The following is a 22,279-nucleotide window of genomic DNA, read 5'->3' as shown; positions in this document are numbered from 1 at the left end:
CCTTTGTGTGCTCATGTAGACATCAAATGATGTCAATGAAATAAAATTTCACTAAATTTACCTACATTTTGAACACACTTAATGTTGACTTAAAGACATAAGCATGGATCCACTCAATTACTCAAATTCATTGAAACTGTTTTTCAAAACACACATCTGAAATTTGACAAAAAGATCCAACAACACCTATACTGAAGATTTATGCATGCAATTTATGCAATGCATGCAAATAATGAAGATATCTACAAGACACTGTTTTCATACTAGTGAATGTTCAGTCTGTGTATAGATTTATGACAACCACAAGTGCTCTCTACATATTTATGAATAATACTGGAAACGGTCTGAAAGCACACTGTTGGGCTAAAAAATAATAAGAGAAGTGAAAGATAAAATCAGTAACCAAATACAGGACATTCCCACACAGAAATGTGAGTATGTAACATCCCCATCTAACTACAAAACTGCTCCATAGCTAATCTTTGGTTTCATTTTGTCAAATTTGCCTAACTTGAAGGAAGGCAGAAGTGCTGGAATTGCATGTCCATTGTCTGTCCTCACTGGATCTGGCTCCTGCTAGACTTCTTTCCTACAGCTGGTGCTGCAGGAAGCATCACCAGTCGGCCCTGTAAGCATCAGCTGATTCAATTTTTAAATGGTAGCTCTTAGCTACAGTTCCTGTACATGGACAGGTCTCATACCACAGGCAAGAGCTAAGCTGTAGCTGAGTTGAGTCTGCTGTAAAGGTATGAGTGCCAAGTTTAAAGAGGGATTGACCAATGGCAGCACTAAGACATATGGCAGAAATAAATAAACTCATGAAAAAGTTGGATTAGAATCACAGATTCATAGAATGGCTAGGGCTGGAAGGGACCTTAAATATCATCTAGTTTTAACTTCCCTGTCATTGGCAGGGACCCCTTCCACTAAACCAGGTTGCTCAGAGCTCCTTCCAACCCAGCCTTGAGCAATGCCAGAGACAAGGCATCCACAACTTCTCTGGGAAATCTGTTCTAATGCCTCACCACTATCACAAAGAATTAATTCTTAATATCTAATCTAAACTTACTATCACAAAGAGTTAATTCTTAATATCTAATCTAAACTTACTCACTCAGTTTGAATTCATTCCCCCCTTGTCCTGTCACTATGCGCCCTTGTAAAAAGTCTCTCCCCATTTTCCTTCATCTACTAGAAAATCACCCTCAGGTCACTTCTAAACCTTCTCTTTTCCAGGCTGAACAAACCAAGTTCTCTCAGCCTTTCTATGTAGGAGAGTTGCTCCATCCCTCTAATTATACTGGCTGTATTCATCTGGGCTCACTCAGTGTCACTAGCTCAGTGTAATCCCCCAGTGAGGAAGCAGTTTTAGCTACATCCACATTACTGACTACAGTGATTTAATTACTACAGTGGTTCAAGAGCTGTAACTGGGAAATTGGTGCAAGGACTATGAAGTGTGCTTTTATGCATTTTAAAACACATAATTAGCTTAAAGCTAAAAAAAAAAAATCAAAGCATCATATTTTAACATCTTTACTAAAACAAATTAATTTTAAATAATTTAAAATATATTTCCTTCATTTTTCTTTGATTTAAAACATCAAATATTTTTGATGACATTTCACAAAGCTGGTTTTCACTCAATAGTATGACTGTCAGCAGTGTAGGCATTGTCTCAGACATTGGAAACAAAAGTTCACTACACACATGCCATATTTTTAAGCACATGAGTACAGGACTGCAGATGAGTACAGACTTTCACTTATTAAAAGATCTCTTCAATTCATCTCAGGTCAAAGTTTTATAAAAAATGAAAACATTTCACTGTGGTCTTTTGTATCTTTTTGAACTGAACATGCAGCTTCAGATCTGGTGAACGGTCTTCTATATTGCCCATTATTTAAAAGCTAATTTAGAATGTCAAAGAGTTTTACAGTCATCCTTTGTTATACAATAATCATCAGCTATGGTATTGCCTGGAATGAAAAATTCACTGGAGATACTGCAACACTACACTTCCCATTTTCCACCAGAAAGGGCACATGGCAAAAATTGATTTTTCAGAAATTTTTAGAAACAAATCTACATTTCCAGTTCACAGCCATTCCTGCTCTGAAAGCCTTCCAAACATACCTTGGTAGTTTGGGAAGTGCTGGTAAAAGGGAGCCTGTCCGTCTGTAGTTGAAAAAACCTCCAACCGCTAACACTCCAATGATGATGATCAGTATGACTGTCAGCAACACTGCTACTGCTGCTGCCAAAGACAGGAGAGTGAGAAAACATTCAAGCAAGCATAGTTCAGTGCAAAACAAGAACCCAGAGAATTAAAAGCCTGACCCTGAACAGGTATCATGGTGAGGTATTACAAATTCCTTAGCTCAAATGTCAAGTGCAATATATTCTTGAAGCTTACTTGTTCCAGGAGGGACTCCTTTTGACAATCCTATTTCACAATAATTCCCAGTGTATCCATAAGAACATCTGTAAATGTAAGAAGGACAGCTGACTGAATGGCTTTTATTAACTTTGGGATCTCAGCTTTATGATTATATTCTGAAATGTTTTTCTACAACCCAGAAATTTTAACTCCATGCTCAGTAATTATATATTGCACTCACTGTATGTAAATATAGTATGTCTCCCATATTCAGAGAACTGGAAGTGAAAATAAAAAGTGCTGAGTCAGAGGTCTGGTTTCAGTGGAGCACTGGTGGCACCTGCTGGCTGTTCCAAGCTACATTTATTGAGAGTCACTTTTCCATTGTTGTAATTTTGGGGTATAGCACTTTAGAATTTTCAGAGGTTTGCCTCTTTGGGTTTTTGGTTTTGGGGTTTGTTTCGGTTTTTTTCCCCCAAACTGACACATTTACATTACTTATTTGTTGATATTTTTATGCATGTGTTTTTCCATAGTTGTTTTAAAAATGCTACTGCAGGTGTATGACACCTTCTGAAGTGTTTCCAACAGATTTCAAAGAGTTTAATTGTTTCATGAGACTAAACCAGCACAGTCTGAACCAGGATTACCCTAACAACATACAGACTTACTTGCATTTGGGAAGGCTGCTTTCATCTATATAGCACGTTCCACCATTCATGCACCTGCAAGCTGGTGGCATTGTGGGAGGGGACTCAATAGCTGCAAAATTCAGAAGCCACATATGCATTATCAAGACATCCTCAACAAACTAAATAATATCAATAATGCATTTTCTTTGTTTCTATAGATCATGCATGTGCAAACTCACAGGCCGCTTTTCAGAATTTTTGGTTTTGATAGTACATGAGGTTGTTGCTCTTGTGTCTATTTTTTCTGCCAAATCAGTTTAAATTAATTGAAGCAAAACCTTTTCTCAGAACATAACAACTTAGTAGAGTGTAGGCACAGTCAGCTCAAAAGCTGTGTGTCTGCTCACTTTCTTTTTTCCATGCAATACAGCCCAACATCACCCTTCAAACCTCTCCATTCAGAAAGCAGCAATGCTTTCTCTCTTTTAGACTCTTCCATTCTACCAGCAGGAAGTTGTACAGAGAAGGCCAAACTGGAATGCAATTACTTACGAAGAAAAGCAACGGATGGAAATACACAGAGAGGAAGAGCATTATTCTAATGCTGAATCAAGTGGGGAAAAAAATCATACTAGTCTTCAGTAAGAGCTCTGGATATATTGTCAGAAAAGTGTACTTAAGGAAGAGCCCTGGATCTGAGCCATTATTATAGGCTATAGATTGAGGATGGACATAAATCACAAAATTGTTATGATCCAGAAGAAGGAAGTGTGTTGCTACAACGTTTCTTACAGGTAAAACTCCCTTCAAGTAAATTAGGTGCAAGAAACAGGAAAGGCAGAGGTTTTGCAGGCTGTCTCTCAGTAGCTGCAATAGGGCCAAATAAACTAAATATATGAACAAAAACTATGCTTGGTCACTGCACAAGCCCAGTTTTCTTAATTCCCAAACATTTTATATAAAGCAGTGTGAGTAATGAATATCAAATTCAGTGTCTCCAGAGCAATACACAGCAATTAGCAAATGCAATCAACAGTTATTGATCCCTAATTCAAACACATATTGCATATATTCATTCACTATTACATATTACTGTAACCTCTTTCTGCAGCTCACATCCCATGGCAATAGAAAATATCACTACTAATTATTAAGAAAATGTAATTTGGAGGTAAGGCAGTGTCAAAGTGATAACATTTTCTCTTTCAGTGCAATTAGAATATAATTCAGAGAAAATTAACCATAGGAAAGATGCCAGACATAATGCTACAAATCATTAATGTATTAAAGATACATTCCAAGGACAAGTACAAGGACATCTGTCTACCGCCTACACCACTGTAAGCTAAGAATGCAGACTCTCAGCTAGAGAGAAATAGAAATTCTGCAGTGGTATTTTCACTTTTCTCAGTAAAGGCTGAGAAATTCTATCTGATTTGTGCTCCTGGAAACACTGTGAGGGTTTTGCTGCAATGCAACAAATGCATTGCAAGCATGAAATTCTAGTGCCTAAAAGACTCTCCAGAGTATAATTATCCAGAAGTTATCTCTGTCCACACTCCTAAGTTCTGTAAACTTTAAGTTTCTATGATACTAACTAAGTAAGAGCTTCTACAGAATTGTTAACAATAATTTGTCAGAAATTCTTAGTTCTGAAATCAAGACATTCTTAAAAAAATATTTTGAAATTTCAAAAATATTTTAGACCTATATCCATTTTACAAATGACATGCAAAGACATTAAAGAAAATGTACAAGATGACCACAAATCAGTGATGACTGAGAATAAAAGCCAGATATTCTGACTTACCAATATCTATTACATCAGTTAGCATATCTCTCCATACTTCTAATTCAGTAATGTATTTGTATTCCTAAAGAAAAGCTTCTGTTGCTTTCATATCCAGTTTGACAAATTATTCTACCTGCATCACATTCCGTGCTGCTGCCTTCTAGGAACCGAGTCCCTTGAGGACATGAGCAGGTGTATCCTCCCGGTCTCAGCAAGCAGAGGTGGCTGCAGACATCTTTACAGGGATTAGGCACTGAAAAAGTGATAAAGTGATAAAGATTTGAAGTAGCAATGCAGGATATTCCTGAGGTAAGGCAGGGCAATTCCACAGTCAGTTGTGTCAACATAGCACATTTATACTAAAACCTTCTCTCCTCCTTTTCTTACACCCTTACATTCTTAAGGGAGAGACAATGGCTGCTGAGAGCCAATATAGCACCAGGAACCAACTACTCCAAGTATTAAATGATCTGCACTTTGCAAGAATAAAGATATATTACAACTGTTCACGTGAGGGAGGGAGAAAAAAGAAATTACAGGATCATATTATAGAGACTCAAAAGACCAGTGTGTGGTGTTCCACTGTTGATTTCATTTTGGGTGTGCAGAAAATACTTGTCAGTCTCTAAAAAATGTTTAGGTTTTCAGAAACTAATATTATCATTTACTAATAGACACATTATCAAAAGTTTACTAAGCTCTTTGCAGACATCAATACCAACTTCAATTTCACAGCAGGAAATGGCCCACTGGGATCCTGATTACCCACCTGACTGATTGTATCTGTGCTGGTGATAGATGCGCACTTGGGTAAGCCAAGGATTTACGGTCAGAACTTTCACTTTTTCTCCATTTCCAAATTTATCCTTCTTCCAGACTTCTCCTCGTTCTTTAGCTATCCAATATAAATGGCCTTCAAAGACATCAAGGCTGTATGGACTGCCTACTTCTCAAAGGAACCAAGTAACATACTGTCAGCAACCAAATCTTCAGTAGAACGGACAAAGCCGCTGTTCTTCAGCTTAAATACATGATTTATTGCTTTCATTTTAAGACACATGCAGTCATATATTTATATCGTCATGTGCTTCTTCATGTCTCAGTGCCCACATGGATTAATACTGATTAATAGTATACATAAAAAAGTAAGAATCCAGTTTTTTACATTGTTTCCTATTTGGGTCACAAACTCCACTCTGGGAGTCCAGTTACCAGGCATCCCTGAGCCTGGTATGCCATTGATCACTGTATAAAGGAGAAAACACTACCAAGACTTAATGTTTGAAAAGCTCCCAAAAATAGCCCCACTTGTGAAGCCCAAGTGCTTCTTAGCACACATCTTGGTTACTATTAATTGCATAGTGCAGTCTTACCTCCATGTAGTACAATGGTTCTGTCTGTCCCATCAGGTCTCATGGATTCAATTATATTTTCCTTAGAATCACTCCAATAGATCCTATCATTGTTCAAATAATCAATAGAAAGACCAGTTGGCCAGCCAAGGTCTTCAGAGACCAGAGTTTGTCTTTGTTGTCCATCCATCCAGGCACATTCAATCTTTGGCTGCCTTCCCCAGTCAGTCCAATACATGAGCCTGAAAGGACAGAACGATAAATGGATACAGTTCAGAATTTGGTCACTGTGATTATCCTTTGGAGTTTCATGGAAAAGATCAGTAATGGAAAAAAAAGCTGTTCAGCAACTTATGTTTTGCAGATGTGATTGGGAAGGTCACAGAGAGTTCACTGAACGATAAATACCAAAAGAACATCCATCAGTCACAATAAAGCTGTAGCATCCATGTCACTTCAGGGAGCTCTGCTGCTGTACTCCAACTGAGAGAAGCACATATAATATCTCATGATCTCCCATTTAATCCAAGTTGCAGCAAGCCCAGCTACTGAATTTACAAGTGCATTTGCCTTGCTTTTCCCCATGGAGGAGGCTATGACTGTCCTGCTTGGAGCTGGTGAAGAGACAATCCCAGCTGTTTCCCTGTTTCAGTAGTATCTGAGAAATTTGGTGGGCACATTATAATGTAGAAAAGTGATTTTTATTTGAACCATCTGGCCTTGTCATTGAAACGGGCATCCAGGTTAAATCTAATCCTAAAATGCTTTCCCATGCTCACAAACTTTGCAATGTTAGTAAAAGGAAGTTCCAGAAAACATTCCCATAGTCTTTACTGAAAAATTACCACTGTGGGTTTTTTTGGTTTCGAATAGCATTGGAAATAATTCTGGTAAGTCCTGCAATACTCACCCACGTTTTGGATTGACAGCAATAGCTGCTGGTTGATCCAGGTGAGAAAAAATAAGCCATTTTCTATAGCGTCCATCTAATTTTGCCACCTCTATGCGATTAGTTCCTGCATCAGTCCAGTAAAGATGTCTGAATTGCATAAAACACAAAACATTCCAAAAGTAAATAGTTTACACTTGGAAGAGGAATAAAAAAAATTAAGACACACTCAATCAAACTTGAAGAAAATTAATATAATGAACCTGTATAGATTACTGAACTTGTATAAAATATACAGATCCTAAATATAGGTAAGTTTAGCAAATGTGTGTGATCTGTTGGCTCACTTGTTTTTTTCCTGTGAAAAAGTTTCTGCAGCTGCTTCTGATTCCCATCAAATAATCTTCATTGAAGGACTACTGAAAACTTTCATTGTTACTTTTAAGCAGCAGAAGTGGCTAATAAGCATCTTTTAAAGACTCTCTTTTTCAGAAGATGATGAAGTTCATTACAAGTAAAAAATTCATTTACCATGTAATTTATGCAGCAGCTCTAGAGATATCCAGCTTATTAGTTCACAGCTCCTCTCTAGACTATTGTCTTCTGACAGAGATACTAATGAATAAATTGTTCCCATATCAGATGAAAATGCCTTTAGTCCTAATAAACAGGGTGCTCAGACTACTCTTCCTTGAATTTTGTTTATCTTTATCATCATGCCTTTATAATTTTTTTGACCTTAGATAATAAACAGATTCATTATTATGCACTCACTAATCATATGGTGCCTTCTGCTTGAATAAATTATCTTCTAGCTGACCTGGGAATGTGAAAAAATACTGTAATTTCTATTTGGCAGATGAGCAGCAAGACTAAGTGTCTCAAACCATGTGTAGCATTTTATATATTGTGCAGCTAATGAAACAAAGTTTTTTAAACACTGTTCTGAAACCAGTGCATCACTACGCTTGAGGTGCTGAAGTTGCTCATCAAGGTGAAGCTGAAGCCTCACCAGGATGCTTGTGATATGTATCCTGGATGCATCAGGTTCCTCTCAACATTAATGCCACATGAGCTACAGCTATACCTGTCCACCATGTCCTTTAACAGTTGTATCGCAAGATGAAATGACACTGCAAACCATAAATCAAACTTCCAAGAGTGAAGCCCAACTTTGTCCCAGCTCTTCTCCAAGGTAATAAACATAAGGAGTGATCTCATGATTTCTATGATTCAGTTCAAAAGATTACCATGGTTTAGGCTAAAAAAACCCACAGTCAGTAGAGAGAGAAAGACCTCTGAAACACAATTACAAAAACCTAACCATTTTCTGAGAAAACACATCTATTCATCAAACTTCAGAGCTCCTTCTGTTTTAGGATTGCTCATACAGCACAGGGTTGGTAAGGAATGAGCAAAGATAAAAGATAAAATTCTGTTGTGGGCTGGGGAGCTTTCTTTCCAAAAGCAAGGAAAGCTTGTTCCCTGGAGCGTACCTAAGTCACTGAAGAAGAATCCATCTGATATGGAGGCTTGTGCATTATCACTTCACTGATGCACAACTGATCTGCCAGTTGCACAGAACATGTGATGCAGTCAGCCACATGCACACCTGTTAACCTGCTGTCTGGGCAAGGACAGCTTACTACATTGTTCTGACCTGCCTTCAGACCAGACACATTCAGAGACAATTCATAAGGAATAAAAAAGTGGATTTTGTACAGCCTGATCAAATTCACAAACTGACACATTAAAGGTACAGCATTTTTCCAGCTTTTCAGTGTACTTACCTTCCAACCCAGTCAACAGCTAACCCATCAGGATTAACTATGTATTTGAGATTCAAGTCAACTTCCTTTGTTGGATTGTTCCTACTGCTGTCAAATGTGGGGATATAAGCACGTTTGATGGCTCCAAACTCAGAACCTTGTCCCAGAATGCTGAAGTACACAATACCTTAAAAAAAGATGAGAAATGTCTAGTTAATTACATATTTTTCAAAAATTCTAATTTTTCTGAGGCTTTTATGTGAAGTTACCAGCCCTATTTATTTATGAGTAAGCTTGTGTTAGTGTGTAAATTCTAAAGTCAGCCATCATATGCAAGATACATATCCAAAGTCATCTTGAGCTAGATTATCAAGAAATATATATCACATTTTTCAAGAGCAGAGGATCTTAGCTCTTTACACATGATTTTGAGAGTAATTTAGACTCTCACAAGCCTAAGGAGCAAGTGTGGCCCAGGACAGTGGCCCTGTGGAAAGAGCAAAGAAAGGGAACTCAAGGAATAAGCAAAAAAATAAGTTAATACAGGGATCTATTGCCATTTCTGCTTAGTATAAGTCCTTGCAAGGTTTGGGAACTTTGGGCCAGGTTTGGGAACTGCAGAGGCAAAAGGAAGGGGTTAATAACAATCTTCTATTGCAGCATAATCCTAAAGAGCCACAACTCTACAGCTAAACTCACATTAAAATGAAAGGAAAACCAGATCAAAACCCAGCTAAGCTAAATTAAAGCATTAAAAGAAACCACATGATGCTGGAGAATGAGTAGAGGGGAGGGGCACATTCAATGGAGACCTGGCCAGTTGATCTAATCTGATTTTGCTTTCCAGTGTAAATTAAAAACCCATGCTGCAGAAATGCGTATTTTTAAACCAACCATTGCATGACTGAGTATTAGCATACTCACTCAGGCCTATCCCTTCAGGGTCCCAGTCATAATCCAGAGCTTGGATGCGCTCCTGGTTATCGATATAGTCGGAGTACTGCTCTGATGAGATGTTGTACCTTCGAATGCGCACATTATCTGGCAGCAGTAACAATGGAGGATTACCTGGGAAACAATCATCAATTTACTTTCACGTACTTCTCATTTTAGAAAAAACAGATGAAAGTCATTTCTAATTAAAACTAAATGGGATGTTCACAAGTTGTATCTGTACAAGAAACAGAGGGAATGTAACGCTCTCCTAAAGCTTCAGAGATATCCAAACTTCATGGCTTTCCAAAATTCATAAAAATTGAAATGCTTACCACTGAGGGTAGTATTATCCCTTTCACCATAGACCTTGCACGGACATAATTCCTTTAAAATTCTTAAAAATTATACTGTTGGCATATCATCACATCTCAAAACCAAAATGCCACTACACACTATGTGGCTCCACTTCCCCCTCAAAGTACAGCAAAAAATTTTGAAAATACAAATAAATTGCCAGTCCATGAAGCCATGACATGTCCAACTTCTATCTTAAAGTTTGTGAATTCTAATGGCTCCATATTCAGATGAATGTTTTCCTGGACACAGTTTAATTCTGGGTTAGCCTGATAACATCCCATAATACCCTCATTTATGAAGGCTGTGAGATTGTATGACAAAGCAGGGCAGAGTTCTATTCTACAGAAATAGAACTTAGGCACAACAAAGTTCATTGTTACCAGCTACAATCATATTATCTTCTATTACCTAGCCTTCAATACTTTGTGTGTCTAGATGCTTCCTGAACAAAGCCTGTGAAGAAGGGTGTCAAAGAACTGGATTTCTGACACAGGCACAAACAGGCAGCCAGGCAGAAATTGAAGTGTAAATGTCCTTTGCATTTCCAGCCTAACACTCAGCAGCAAATATTTGCTGAACTAGGCCCCTGGATGGGTAACCTGGAGACTCCATTTTCTTGTAGCATTTCTCATATTACAAATAGTTTTTAGATTTCAAAACCTCCAGTAGCATCTAAGTTTGGTCAGAGGCATTCTGTTCTGAAGATTTTTCCATTTGACTAGGCACACCATATGTCTATCACTTAGCTCTTAAAGCTGTTATAGGGTAACTACTTTTCTAGAAACAGTAGTGCTTTTCGTTTTTACATAATGCTGCATGATTGTCACTTTTTTCTCTTTTCTTCACCTCTTTATTTTTATTATTACTGATATATTACTATTATTTTCTGACTCAACATTCTGCCTTTTCAAGGACTGCCACACATGGTAGTCACTGCACTGTGGTATGATAAAAAGCCAATGACTGATTTGAAACACTGGCCAAAGTCCTTCTGTTTGTGTGCATCAGTCCATGAACAATGAATGGCAACCTGTCATCAAACTGCCTTTGATTTATACCAGTTTAATGCAACTTTTTTCTGATGCATTATTTTGTTGAAAAAATCTAAACTTCAGGAATAGGCAACATTAATTTCCTTCTGATGACAAACACAGGACAACAGGTTTTTGTTTGCAGAAAATTTCAGGAGAAATGAAGTCAGGCATACAAATCAAAGCATCATTTCTAATGTTTACCACTGGAAGCAGAGATGTGCACTTTCATCAGAGATGAGCACTTTCATTCCTAATTATGGAATAGGTGGAATACACAGATAGTATTATCTTTCAGAATAAGGTCTGGCTTTCATTATCCTCTTCTTATAAAACAGAGGATTACATTCATTAAGTTGCTATATAGCACCTGCTCTTTACAGGTGGCAGTCAATCTTGCTATCAGTTAACATACCATCAGCTGCACACTGTTTCCCTTGTTGATCACCCACGGACCTGAAGCCATCTGCACAGAAACATTCATAGCTTCCTTTGGAATTCTTGCAGTCCTGGGTGCATGTTCCAAAGATCTCACACTCATTGATATCTAGACACAAGAAGAGAAAAGATTCCTAAAACTTGATTTCTTTCTTGTTTAGTGTCTAGGAGTCTCAGGGTGACCTCATTGCTCTATACAATTCCCTGAAGGGAGGCTGTGAGGTGGGGGCTGGACTCTTTTATGCTGCCTGCAGTGAAAAGAGCTGAGGAAATGGCCTCAAGATGAGACAGGGGAAATTCAGATTACATACTAGAAAAAAACTTTCACTCTAAGAGTGGTCAAGCATCAGAGCAGGTTGCCCAGGGAAGTGGAGTCACCACCCCTGGAGGTGTTTCAGACGCATCTTCATCTGGTGCTGGGTGATGGTTTAGTGATTTAGGGGTTACAGTGGTGGTGCTGGGTTGACAGTTGGAGTGGATATTTTTAAAGGCCTCTTCCAACCTTGATGATTCTATGCTGGTCATCTTTACTCCATGAAGTGGTAGGTTTGTGCCTTCCCCACATGCTCTAAAAGATCAGTGACCTAATAAGTGATCCTTAAAATCAGCATCTATAACCAAACAGAACTCCCCATCACTCATCTGCTGTTTACCATGTCTTAACTACAGATTGCCAATAGTTACTCAAATCCTGCTTAACAGGTTTATTTTCAGAGATGCATTTTTGATCATGTATTTTTGTGTTAAATCGATAAGGCAAGACAAAAGATGAGGTATGACTAAAATGAGATGCAAGAGCAAAGCTTTCTTGAAATGCTGAAGACAAGACACATAGTCCTCAGAAACTATATCAGCAGGCAGGAAAGGGAGGGGTGGCCTTGGACCATTTTAAAAAACCACACAAATTGTCCACAGGAGCTGGGAGAAACAAGCAGAAAGGTTCTCATGAAAACATGCTGAAACACCAACTGGGAAGGTACTATATCAAATGACCACAAACCATGGCCTTTGAGTAGACTCCTCACCACATTTTATCTGCATAAAATCCAGGGCAAAAATACGACACAACACACCTTTACCGTAGGTCTGTTCAAGAACAGAACAGAAAGAGAGCATAACCTGCAGTAAGTTTGTTTTCAATAATGAAAAAAAACCCAATCACATTTCTATCCCTCAGACTGCAAAAATATGACAAAACCTATGGGCTGTAAAACAAAAACATATATCCAGCCAACAAAAGTTTTAAAGAAGTCTTAACTGTGGAGCCAATTTTTTGTTGAATGAAGCATACATGTTAGAAAATATGATTCAGAGGCAGAACTTTTTAGGAAGCATGTGATAAATGCATAAAAATCCTGTTAGAATGTGAAAATGAGTGGTCACATTAGAATGATGAAGTGACAGGTGAACACTTATCAGCAAGCAGACATTTATAAGATTAAAAATACCTTCACAGGAGTTGCGATTATTTTCACTGGCCTTGTACCCTGGTCTACAGGAACAGATAAAGCCTCCTTCATTCAGATTGGTACAGTTATGTTCACAGATATTTTCTGCACAAGTTCGCTCTGTTCCAGGATCTGAAAAGGAAAAAAACAAAAAAAAAGAAAATTATACAATTATAACAAAAAAATGAAGTGATAAGGGGAAGGCATAATAATTTTCATCATTATTACAATTAAAAATAGTTTTCAGACAGATTAAGTTAGTTTCCTTTTCTTTTTTTTTAAATTAAAATTAGAAGACAACGGTAACCACTGGTTAAGAAAGTTGTCACCTAGTGAAGAGGGTCAGGAAAAGATCCATAATCATTAAAGCACACCTTGCTTAACAGAAATTGCATTCTAAATTACCACCAATCTGCAGCAACTGCAGAATTTAAGAGATTTGAATCTAATGCCTAACTTTGCCAACAGGGCTCATTCTTATCCAGTGCTTTCTTATCAGCTGAGCAAGACATACTCTCAATTGATATCAAGTATAACACAGGCCCCACATTATTAACATCTGGAAACTGGAGAGAATATGGCACGTAGTTCATGCCAAACCTAATCTAAAGCCTAGTGCAGCCAGTACATGTCATTGCACAGAATGCCCTTTAAAACATTCCTATAATGGAAAAGCCAAGTGAGGGGCAATAGTCTGTAATAGATAATGAAAATTATACATGTCTTAAAGTACATATAGAAATCTATTGGTTTATATATACTGTATATATGCATAAAATACTTGAGTAAAAACACAAATCTGTTATATAAGCAGAAAAGATAAATAGTATGCTTATTGGAAGATCATGAGGAAAAGATACAGATGTATAGCAAAAACTTTACATTAAGCTGATTATGTTCTTTTTACATACACATTCCAGAGCTGATTAAATTAAGTTTAAACAACTAATTTCATATACATGTAGAAGCATAAATTCATTGTACACATACACACACAAATATTCCATTTTCATTATAGCAGGTATTTGATGTTGGAAAGGCTCCAAATGTCACCATCTGATGTGTATTCACATTTATTCCCAAAGAGCTGAATGCAGACATCAGGTGGTGTCTGTTTCACACTGCTTCATTGCCTTTTTATACTTCTATATTTTCATCAAGTCATTGCATTGGGCTGTATTACCTAAAGACCATTGGGATGGTAATTGAAATAGAGAAATTGGCTGCTCCAAAATGGACTACACTATAGGCTTCTAAGTTATTTGTGTTTTGGAAATCTGCTAGATTGCAAATCACCCATGTAGCATTTGGCACACATTCACTTGATGCCATCACAGCCTGACAAATTGAAATTACAAGTGTATGCTCATATTACCACTCTGCAGCTGTCTATATATTGACATAAAAACTTAGGGTTTTGTTTTGGTTTTTTCTGAGGAATATCTCAGAAAAAGGTTTGGTTATTTTATGGAATACCTCTCATGTCAAAGTTCAAGTCAGAGCTTTTATATTTAAATGGATGCTAGTAAACATATAATAAATAGTTCATAAAAGCTATACAGAGGATCTGAGAGGGCCAACAGGCAAAAGACTAGTGGTCCTTAAAGCATTCTGTGGTCATGTCTGTAAAAAGGAAAATAGAAGCATCTCAATATACTTTTTTTTTAACAGGGCTGGAGGAACATGTATCAGTTCAGAGTCTGCTTACTAATAACTCCATAGGTTAGTCTATTGCAATTATGGTTGAAATAGGTGGATGTTCTTGCCTCTATAACACAACCTATTTCAAAACAAGATCAAAATCAATATCAATTTTTTTTTTGGATGCATAAATAAGTCTAAAAAAGACTGTGTTCAGAGCACTGAATTTCAGGGAACGATGAAATCATTCAAGCTGGAAAAGATCTTTAAGATCATCAGGTTGTATTATAAACCAAACACTGCCAAGACCCACTAAGCCATGTCTCAAAGTAGCACATCTATATGTTTTTGGAAGACACATGCAAAAAAAAATAAAAACAGAAGAGAATTAAAACAAAATAAACTAAATTAATGAAAGAATGAAAACAGTAAATATTGTCCTCACTAACTGAATAATCCTAGAACAGGCTCATTAAAAAACAAAAAGGAAATTCACAGAGGCTACTTAAAAAACAATACTTCTTAGTATGGTATTAAAGAAAAAGCCTTCATTGCTTTCAGTTTCAGAAATATCTATTTCAACAGCATTGTAATTTTGTATTTTATTGATATTATTACTTACTGCAGCCTATTTCATCAAAGTGATCTCCACAGTCATCATAATTGTCACAGACATAATGTAGGGGAATGCAATTTCCATTACTGCACTTGAACTCTTCAGCTTTACAAGGTCTTGGTGTTGGCTCTCTACCTACAATCAGGAAGAGAAATATTCCTCTGTCACCGTTTAAACTATGAAGTACCAACAGACAGCCCTTTTCCCCATTGCAAATGGGGAAGCTGATGCCATCTGGTAAAACAGTGGCAAGACTAATTTGGAAGTCTGCATAAAGTTAAAACCATAGCCAAAATGTAACATCCTGATTTCTAGTCACATATCCATGAATTGAAAGAAGTCTGCTGTTTTATAAAAAAGACAGAAGGAAAATTCTTTGTATTAACATTTGACCAAACTTTCCTCTTAATAGTACAAACTTATTAAGATCCTTTAATGATATACTTCATACACCTACGGCAGACTTCAAAAAATTATAGATATTAGTAAACTATTAACATTTAGAATATGTACAATAAAGCCAGCAAATAATATCATTAAGCAACTAAAAATATTATTACACTTGAAAATGTACAGCAGTCAGCGAGAACTACGTAAGATTTCTGAGGGCAAAAACCTACTGAATATTAACAGAGCCACAGCTTCAGGAAGTATTAAAATAAACAAATGGTAAAAGTCCCAGCTAGCCATCCCATTCCAATTTTACCATACAGCCAAACTCTTTCCTCTTCCTCCTTTTACGTAGAGCTCATAATAAGATGAGCAAATATGTAGCTGGTGCTTATAATAAAATCCAGTATTGTTTGAAAATCACGCTCTTTACTTTTCAGACAAATGTTTGCCCATTTTTGCTACTTGTACAGAGAGCTATAAATACATAGTACCAATAACCATAGTTAAAATTATTTCATAGTGAGCTCTTGTTTTCATTATCCAAGCTTAACTTTGACATCCCTTTGGTATTATTAAACATGAAGCACATCAAAATTACTGAATTTGACGTTCAGTTTTTGTAAACATACAGTGCTCCTCTTTCTCATCACTCCCATCTCTACAGTCGTCCTCCTGGTTGCACAGCTCGTGACTGTAAATACAGCGATTGTTGTCGCACCGGAAACGGAACGGAGATTCACAGGCAATATCCACTAAAAGCACAGAGGTCAATCAGTCACATTTTGATACTTCAGGCCACTGGGTCACAAATGATTCAAATCACTTTTCTCTTGGAATATCTACATGTTTTGTATATTTCAAAAGGTGAGGAGGCATTCAGACAAAAAAATATTTTCTGCGTATTTTGGTAATTGTATGTTAGGACATTACCCCTCTTTTTATCAGAACACATTTGGCCAAAGACAAATTCTCTAACTACATGTAACACTGAGGTTTCTAGGTTTGTTTATGAAGAAAATTGACTGGAAATCCAACATGTTATTTAAGTGCACTACTGACAAAACCAGTTTAAGTAGCACCTCCAAGACCTAATTATTAGACCTCAAGTCAGGACTTCTTAGCCATATTTACAAAAATATCCTGGCAACACTAATAGCTTTGAAAGTTCAGCACTTGTGACAATATACATTATCTGAATCAATCTTTTATTTCAAACTGACGCTCTTATTTTTGATAACCAACTTGAAAAACGTGAAATAGTGAAACATGAATAGTGAAGCTTATCTCTGATACGCTTCTCCCTACTTTCATAACCACATATACAAACACAGTGAGAAATACTGCCACAGAATGAAGTGAACTTGCATGCAGAGCAAAATTCTTAGCACTCATCCCAAAGAATTACAATTTATTTTCTAATTGATCTATTATATTTAGAGATTAAGCATATTGTTCATTTTATTATCATTTCTTTCTCTTACAGCAAAGATGAAGTTCTTCATCAGAGTCATCTCCACAATCATTATCCCCATCACATTTCCAGTATGGCTGAATACAGACATGATTTTTGCATTCAAACAGCATGGGTGGACAGTATGTACCATTAGGATACCGTGTTGCTGAAAAGAAAAGAAAATTATTACATTTTCATTTACAATAAAAGTGTTATGTTTTTTATGAAAAATAGTCAGTCCAACCCCATATTGTTTTTAAAAACACTTAAATCCATAATAGGAGATACTATATGAGGTGCTTCCAAAATGTACAGCAACAACAGGCTGCAAGGACTGAAGACTTCTTCACAGCTACAAGTAACTAATTCAGGTTTAAATGAAGAGTGAAACAAGTTATGTTAGACAAGCTTTTGAAAATAAACAAATTAATTTAACAAATGCTACTTGAATTTGTATTCGACAAATCTAGTTCAATAAGAAAGATAATTAACCTCACTGGCACCAAACAGGAATGACTGAAGGAGCATGTAAGATATGCAATTTCAAAAGGAGTCATGCTGATATAGCAAAAAGCTCCCACTCATATTCTGTAAAAACTGTGAAAGGAACTTAACTAAACCAAAGAAAAAACAAAAATATTATTCTACCATCCAATATAAATAAACCATACCCTTGCCCTTTCAATGGCTTGTCATACATTTTATCCTCCATTTAAGAACAGTCTCATGTTTTATAACTCAGGTTCTGAAAGACAACTGCTGTGATGTATGCCACAGGATGTGGTAACCATCAGAAAAATAACGACAGTACTGTGCAGATGCCCTTTCTTACTTAAAGCACAGGTGTTAAAATTAAGTACATGGAAAGATGTACAGAACTGCCCTGATACCAACATGAAGAGAAAGGAATTCTCCCAAGTACTGACGCCTAAGATCATGGGAACAGGTAAGTCAGAACCAGCACATCAGTATCACAAAAAGCCGATGTCAGTCAATGCAGATAGAGCACAGAGGGAGTATTTTCATTCCAACTGGGAACAATACTTTCTGGGTAAACAGCTGCAGCTGTAGATCCAGGCAAGCTACAGACATTTTTTTCACAGTAGATCAATACACCAAAGGAAAACAGAAATTATAAAAAAGTGTATTATTTCCTTGGGTTCACTGACACTTTAGGACACTTTACACTACTTTGAGTATTATAGAAAACAATCTCATTAGAAACCTTGTTAGAATTTAGTACAACTGAAACAGCTTGGTTCTTGCAGTGCTCAAGGAATAGTGAAAAATTTTAATTCAATCACATGTGTATCTTCTCCTGGACTTGGTAAACACATTCATTTCCTACCATTAAGAATGTGTTTACAATCAGTGTAAGATACAGCAACACATTATTATGTTAAAATGCTGATTTAAAATATTATGCTTATCCTGAATTTTTACTAAAATCACTGAGCACTGCAGAATTCTATATCTCTAAGGAGTAATTTCACTTAAAAATAGGGAAAAGTGCAAATATTCCTGGAAGTGAGCACAATGAGCACCAATTGCAAAGCTTATAACTCACGACAAGTTGCTTCATCAGAGAAATCAAGGCAGTCTGCATTTCCATCACATCTGAAGCGCTCTGCAACACAGTGTCCACTCTCACACTGGAAATAACCTGGATGGCAGGTTCTCAGCTCTGAAAAGATTAAGAAGTAACTGTTCAAAGATCTTCTTGTTCAAAGACAGAAAAACTTTTTATATTTTGAAAACAATCTTCTAAAAATGCTGGAAAATCTCAGACTACTAAAACTGTGGTATTCTCTATTTTTGGTGGAGTGACTAACATGACAGGGTGAACTTTACTTCTTTAAAGATGCTTCCCATAAAAGATCATTTTGCAGAATAATTTATCACATTAGAAACAAGAGTGTGAACATGTAAGAGGTAGCATTCAGAAAACACACACCACAGTCACGTTCATCTGAATTGTCCCCACAGTCGTCATCGTGGTCGCAGATCCACCGGGAAGGAATGCAGCGCAGGTTGTCACAACGGTATTCACTTTCTGTGCACTCACGAGGACCTTCATTTAAAATCAATGTACACATAGGAAAAGTTTATCAGATGTACAGTTAAACATCCACACCTATCTCATTGAACCAGACAAAAGTAATGAGAGCAGAGGTAAAATCTTAAAAATTCAATTATGTTAAAACACCATTACCCCCAATTACTCTTTAAATATGGTAGATATTCCATGTCCCTCTTGACACAGAAAAAAGGAAAATCACTGCAGACTTTGTTTCAAAACAGAATTATACAGAAACTTTTAATTCAAGTAAGAGAAAAAGATCCATTATTATTGCTTAAGAAACTATACATTTGCACACAGGATAAAATTCAAATGTCACTTCTCAGCAGAATACAGGAATTTGTGTTATTGTGATGACTGGATGGATTAGTGGTTTTATGCATCCTTTACATCAGTGTGGTATTTCAGCAAATAAAAGAGACACCACCATATAAAACAAAGAAGGGTTGCACTTGAGAGCTGCCTTGTTCTCATAAAAAATAGAAGGATATTTAAGTCAAAAGTGGAACTGTATAATTATGAAGAAAACAAGAACTCACTGCAGTTATGCTCATCAGAGTTATCTCCACAGTCATCATCTCCATCACACTTCCAGCGCAGCGGGATACATCGATGATTGTCACAACGGAAATCTCCAGAAGGATTGCAAGTCATCTCCTCTGAAGTGTAGACAGTTTGACAACAAAACAGCACAAATTAACATAGTCTATGCCCAGTTACATTATTACTGAGGGCTTTCAGAAAATCTGAGTGTTTGCAAATTGGAGCAATATTCTAGGCACAAAGTAACATTGAAATGACCTTCTCCAAACTCACCACAGCCTTGTTCATCACTGTTGTCTCTACAGTCATCATTCCCATTGCACACTGCCCACAATGGTACGCAACGGTAGTTGGTTCTACAGCTGAACTGTGTGTGATTGTCACATCGATAAGCAGGTCCCACTGAAAGAGGCAGTTGTTAAAATTAATTGTGTTACTTAGCCATTAACCACCCTCCTTGCTTTTCTGCCTCTCCTAACCTTTTTTGATTTACAGTCAATTATTTTGACTAAAAAGAGCTATCTGATAATTTTAGTGTTGTAAAAGAGAAAGCATTAAATGAATCTGATTTTACTATCTTTTCCAATCTATGCTGCTTGTATTCTGCATATGCTACAAACCCATCACAGGATCAAATCACACTCAACTCACTGTGTTTTTCCCTACACTATTCAGAGCTGGTGAAACTGGCAATAGCCCCAAATGTGGAAGCCAGAGGAGGCAGCTTGTCCTCAGACGGCAAAAACTTCATCACAAGTTCTTGAAGATGCCCATTAGTTCAGAGAGACATGCTAGAGCACATAGAAAAATCCTAGCATCAAGAAAGTGTGAGATGCTGCCAGTTTCTGATAATCTAGCCAGCATATATAGGCTTTCTCTCCTTATTCTCTTTCAAGAATAAGTAAATAGTAAATTATCACATAGTCTCTATGTTTTCTAACACTCTTTACTACACAAATGCAATTAGCTTGCAGAAAATACTCCTTTCCAATGAACTTTCAGTCTCAGGAAAATTAAATTATGTGGTTCACTCTGCTTTTAGTGCACCTCAATGCAGGCATTTTACTACAGCTGTGTGCTTACTGCATTCGTGGAATGGCTCATCAGAGTTGTCACCACAATCATCATCCACATCACACTTCCAGGACTGTGGGATACAGCGGCCATTGTCACATTTAAATTGGCCTGGGGGACAGGTTCTACTGGCACAGTGAGCACTGTCTTCATCCGAGTTGTCACCACAGTCATCCTCTCTATCACACTGCCAGGCTTCTGGGATACATCGTTTGTTGGCACACTGCCACTGATGAGTTTCACACTGGTGATTGGCTGAAAGAATACAGATCAGCTGTTAGGATACTGAAACTCAGAGAAATCATCTGCTGCTGTTATATCAATTAAGCCCCTACGTTTGCATCAACAGTTAAAAACAAAGCCACAAAGAAATTTAAAATGTCACATATACTCGCCCAGTTAAAGCAGTTAAGGTGCACATTTCTAACATGTCACATTTTCCCCAGGTATCTTCAGACAAGCTCACTAAGGCTCTACAGTTTTCTAGGAGCAAAACATATACTACCTTCTCCTAAAGCAGAGGGAAGTAAACCCAGTATTCAACATGATTGAGGCAGGGTCTCCCACTCATTTCACAGAGGAGCTAAGTGGCATTTTGGCTCTGGCCATGCTATCAGCTTAGGTGTGTATTGCCTGATGAGCCTGTTTCTCTATGAATGAACATGACAGAAAACATAGGAGAAGACCATCTAATATCAGCTGCACAACCTTGAAAAATATAGCCTCTATTTCCAAAGGGCAAAGCACTGAAAGGTGGTATCAGCAGTGCTGGCAAACTGGGGTAGCTCTGAAAACAGAAGTCAAAACTTGTCCCTACCTCCAGAATTTCTTGCAGTGCTCCACTCTACTACTTTCTTTTACATACACTGCCAAACTGTTCCAGAGAAAGCAGTGTATTATAATTTCCATTAACATTCTAGACCGGGGATTCTGTTACCATGCACATGATAACAAGTAAAAGGAATTACATAGATCTAAACTGATTTTTATTGTACCCAGTATGTTATGCTGTACCCAGCATTACACAGCTGCCATACATTTACTTTTAAATTCCCCTGTGGCACACTTAAAATCTTAGCTATTTGAAACTCAGTTAAAATTGACATTTCATTTAATTCTGTCGTTGTTAGAACCCCGTTGGAATGGAAGGCAATGACACAATCAGTTATATAACCACACTTCTTTCCCCTTTGCTTTATATTACTTGCTTGTAGCTGCCAGAACTACATTATTTACAAAAAGAGAAGGAGGGATATGCTTTTTAAATTAGACATAAGTATGTGGAATAGCATACGTTTTTAAGGAGATAACATTATTCCACAAGCATAATTATGCTACATTTCTATAAGACTGCTATCACAAACTGCTCTCTAAAACAAATATTCCCACGTGAACTGGCTTCTGTGCAATGCAGAGGATGTAATAATTTTGTCCCATCACACAAAGTAGAACAGA

The 22,279-nt window shown here is 37.1% G+C and overlaps 1 protein-coding gene across 1 annotated transcript in view; it reads right to left on the bottom strand.

Annotated features, from left to right (window-relative positions):
- LRP2 (LDL receptor related protein 2) overlaps nucleotides 1–22,279 on the bottom strand; it is a 110,656-nt gene that overhangs the window by 4,974 nt on the left and 83,403 nt on the right. Inside the window, exons 56-74 of the mRNA XM_054278254.1 lie at nucleotides 20,834–21,079; nucleotides 20,024–20,152; nucleotides 19,747–19,866; nucleotides 19,082–19,198; nucleotides 18,695–18,811; nucleotides 17,156–17,293; nucleotides 16,304–16,426; nucleotides 15,288–15,416; nucleotides 13,025–13,156; nucleotides 11,554–11,685; nucleotides 9,739–9,882; nucleotides 8,836–9,001; nucleotides 7,067–7,195; nucleotides 6,178–6,398; nucleotides 5,574–5,750; nucleotides 4,938–5,057; nucleotides 3,052–3,142; nucleotides 2,417–2,484; nucleotides 2,137–2,257 (exon numbers count right to left, since the gene is read on the bottom strand). Of these exons, the coding sequence (XP_054134229.1) occupies nucleotides 2,137–2,257; nucleotides 2,417–2,484; nucleotides 3,052–3,142; nucleotides 4,938–5,057; nucleotides 5,574–5,750; nucleotides 6,178–6,398; nucleotides 7,067–7,195; nucleotides 8,836–9,001; nucleotides 9,739–9,882; nucleotides 11,554–11,685; nucleotides 13,025–13,156; nucleotides 15,288–15,416; nucleotides 16,304–16,426; nucleotides 17,156–17,293; nucleotides 18,695–18,811; nucleotides 19,082–19,198; nucleotides 19,747–19,866; nucleotides 20,024–20,152; nucleotides 20,834–21,079 (2,620 nt within the window). The remainder of the gene's footprint in view (nucleotides 1–2,136; nucleotides 2,258–2,416; nucleotides 2,485–3,051; nucleotides 3,143–4,937; nucleotides 5,058–5,573; nucleotides 5,751–6,177; nucleotides 6,399–7,066; nucleotides 7,196–8,835; nucleotides 9,002–9,738; nucleotides 9,883–11,553; nucleotides 11,686–13,024; nucleotides 13,157–15,287; nucleotides 15,417–16,303; nucleotides 16,427–17,155; nucleotides 17,294–18,694; nucleotides 18,812–19,081; nucleotides 19,199–19,746; nucleotides 19,867–20,023; nucleotides 20,153–20,833; nucleotides 21,080–22,279) is intronic.

Source organism: Melozone crissalis, unplaced genomic scaffold (genome assembly GCF_028551555.1).
Source record: "Melozone crissalis strain CALT ecotype California unplaced genomic scaffold, PUWL_Pcris_2 ptg000023l_1, whole genome shotgun sequence".
Taxonomy (NCBI): domain Eukaryota; kingdom Metazoa; phylum Chordata; class Aves; order Passeriformes; family Passerellidae; genus Melozone; species Melozone crissalis.
Note: the sequence above shows the minus strand (reverse complement) of the source record. Positions and strands in the feature narration are given on the sequence as shown.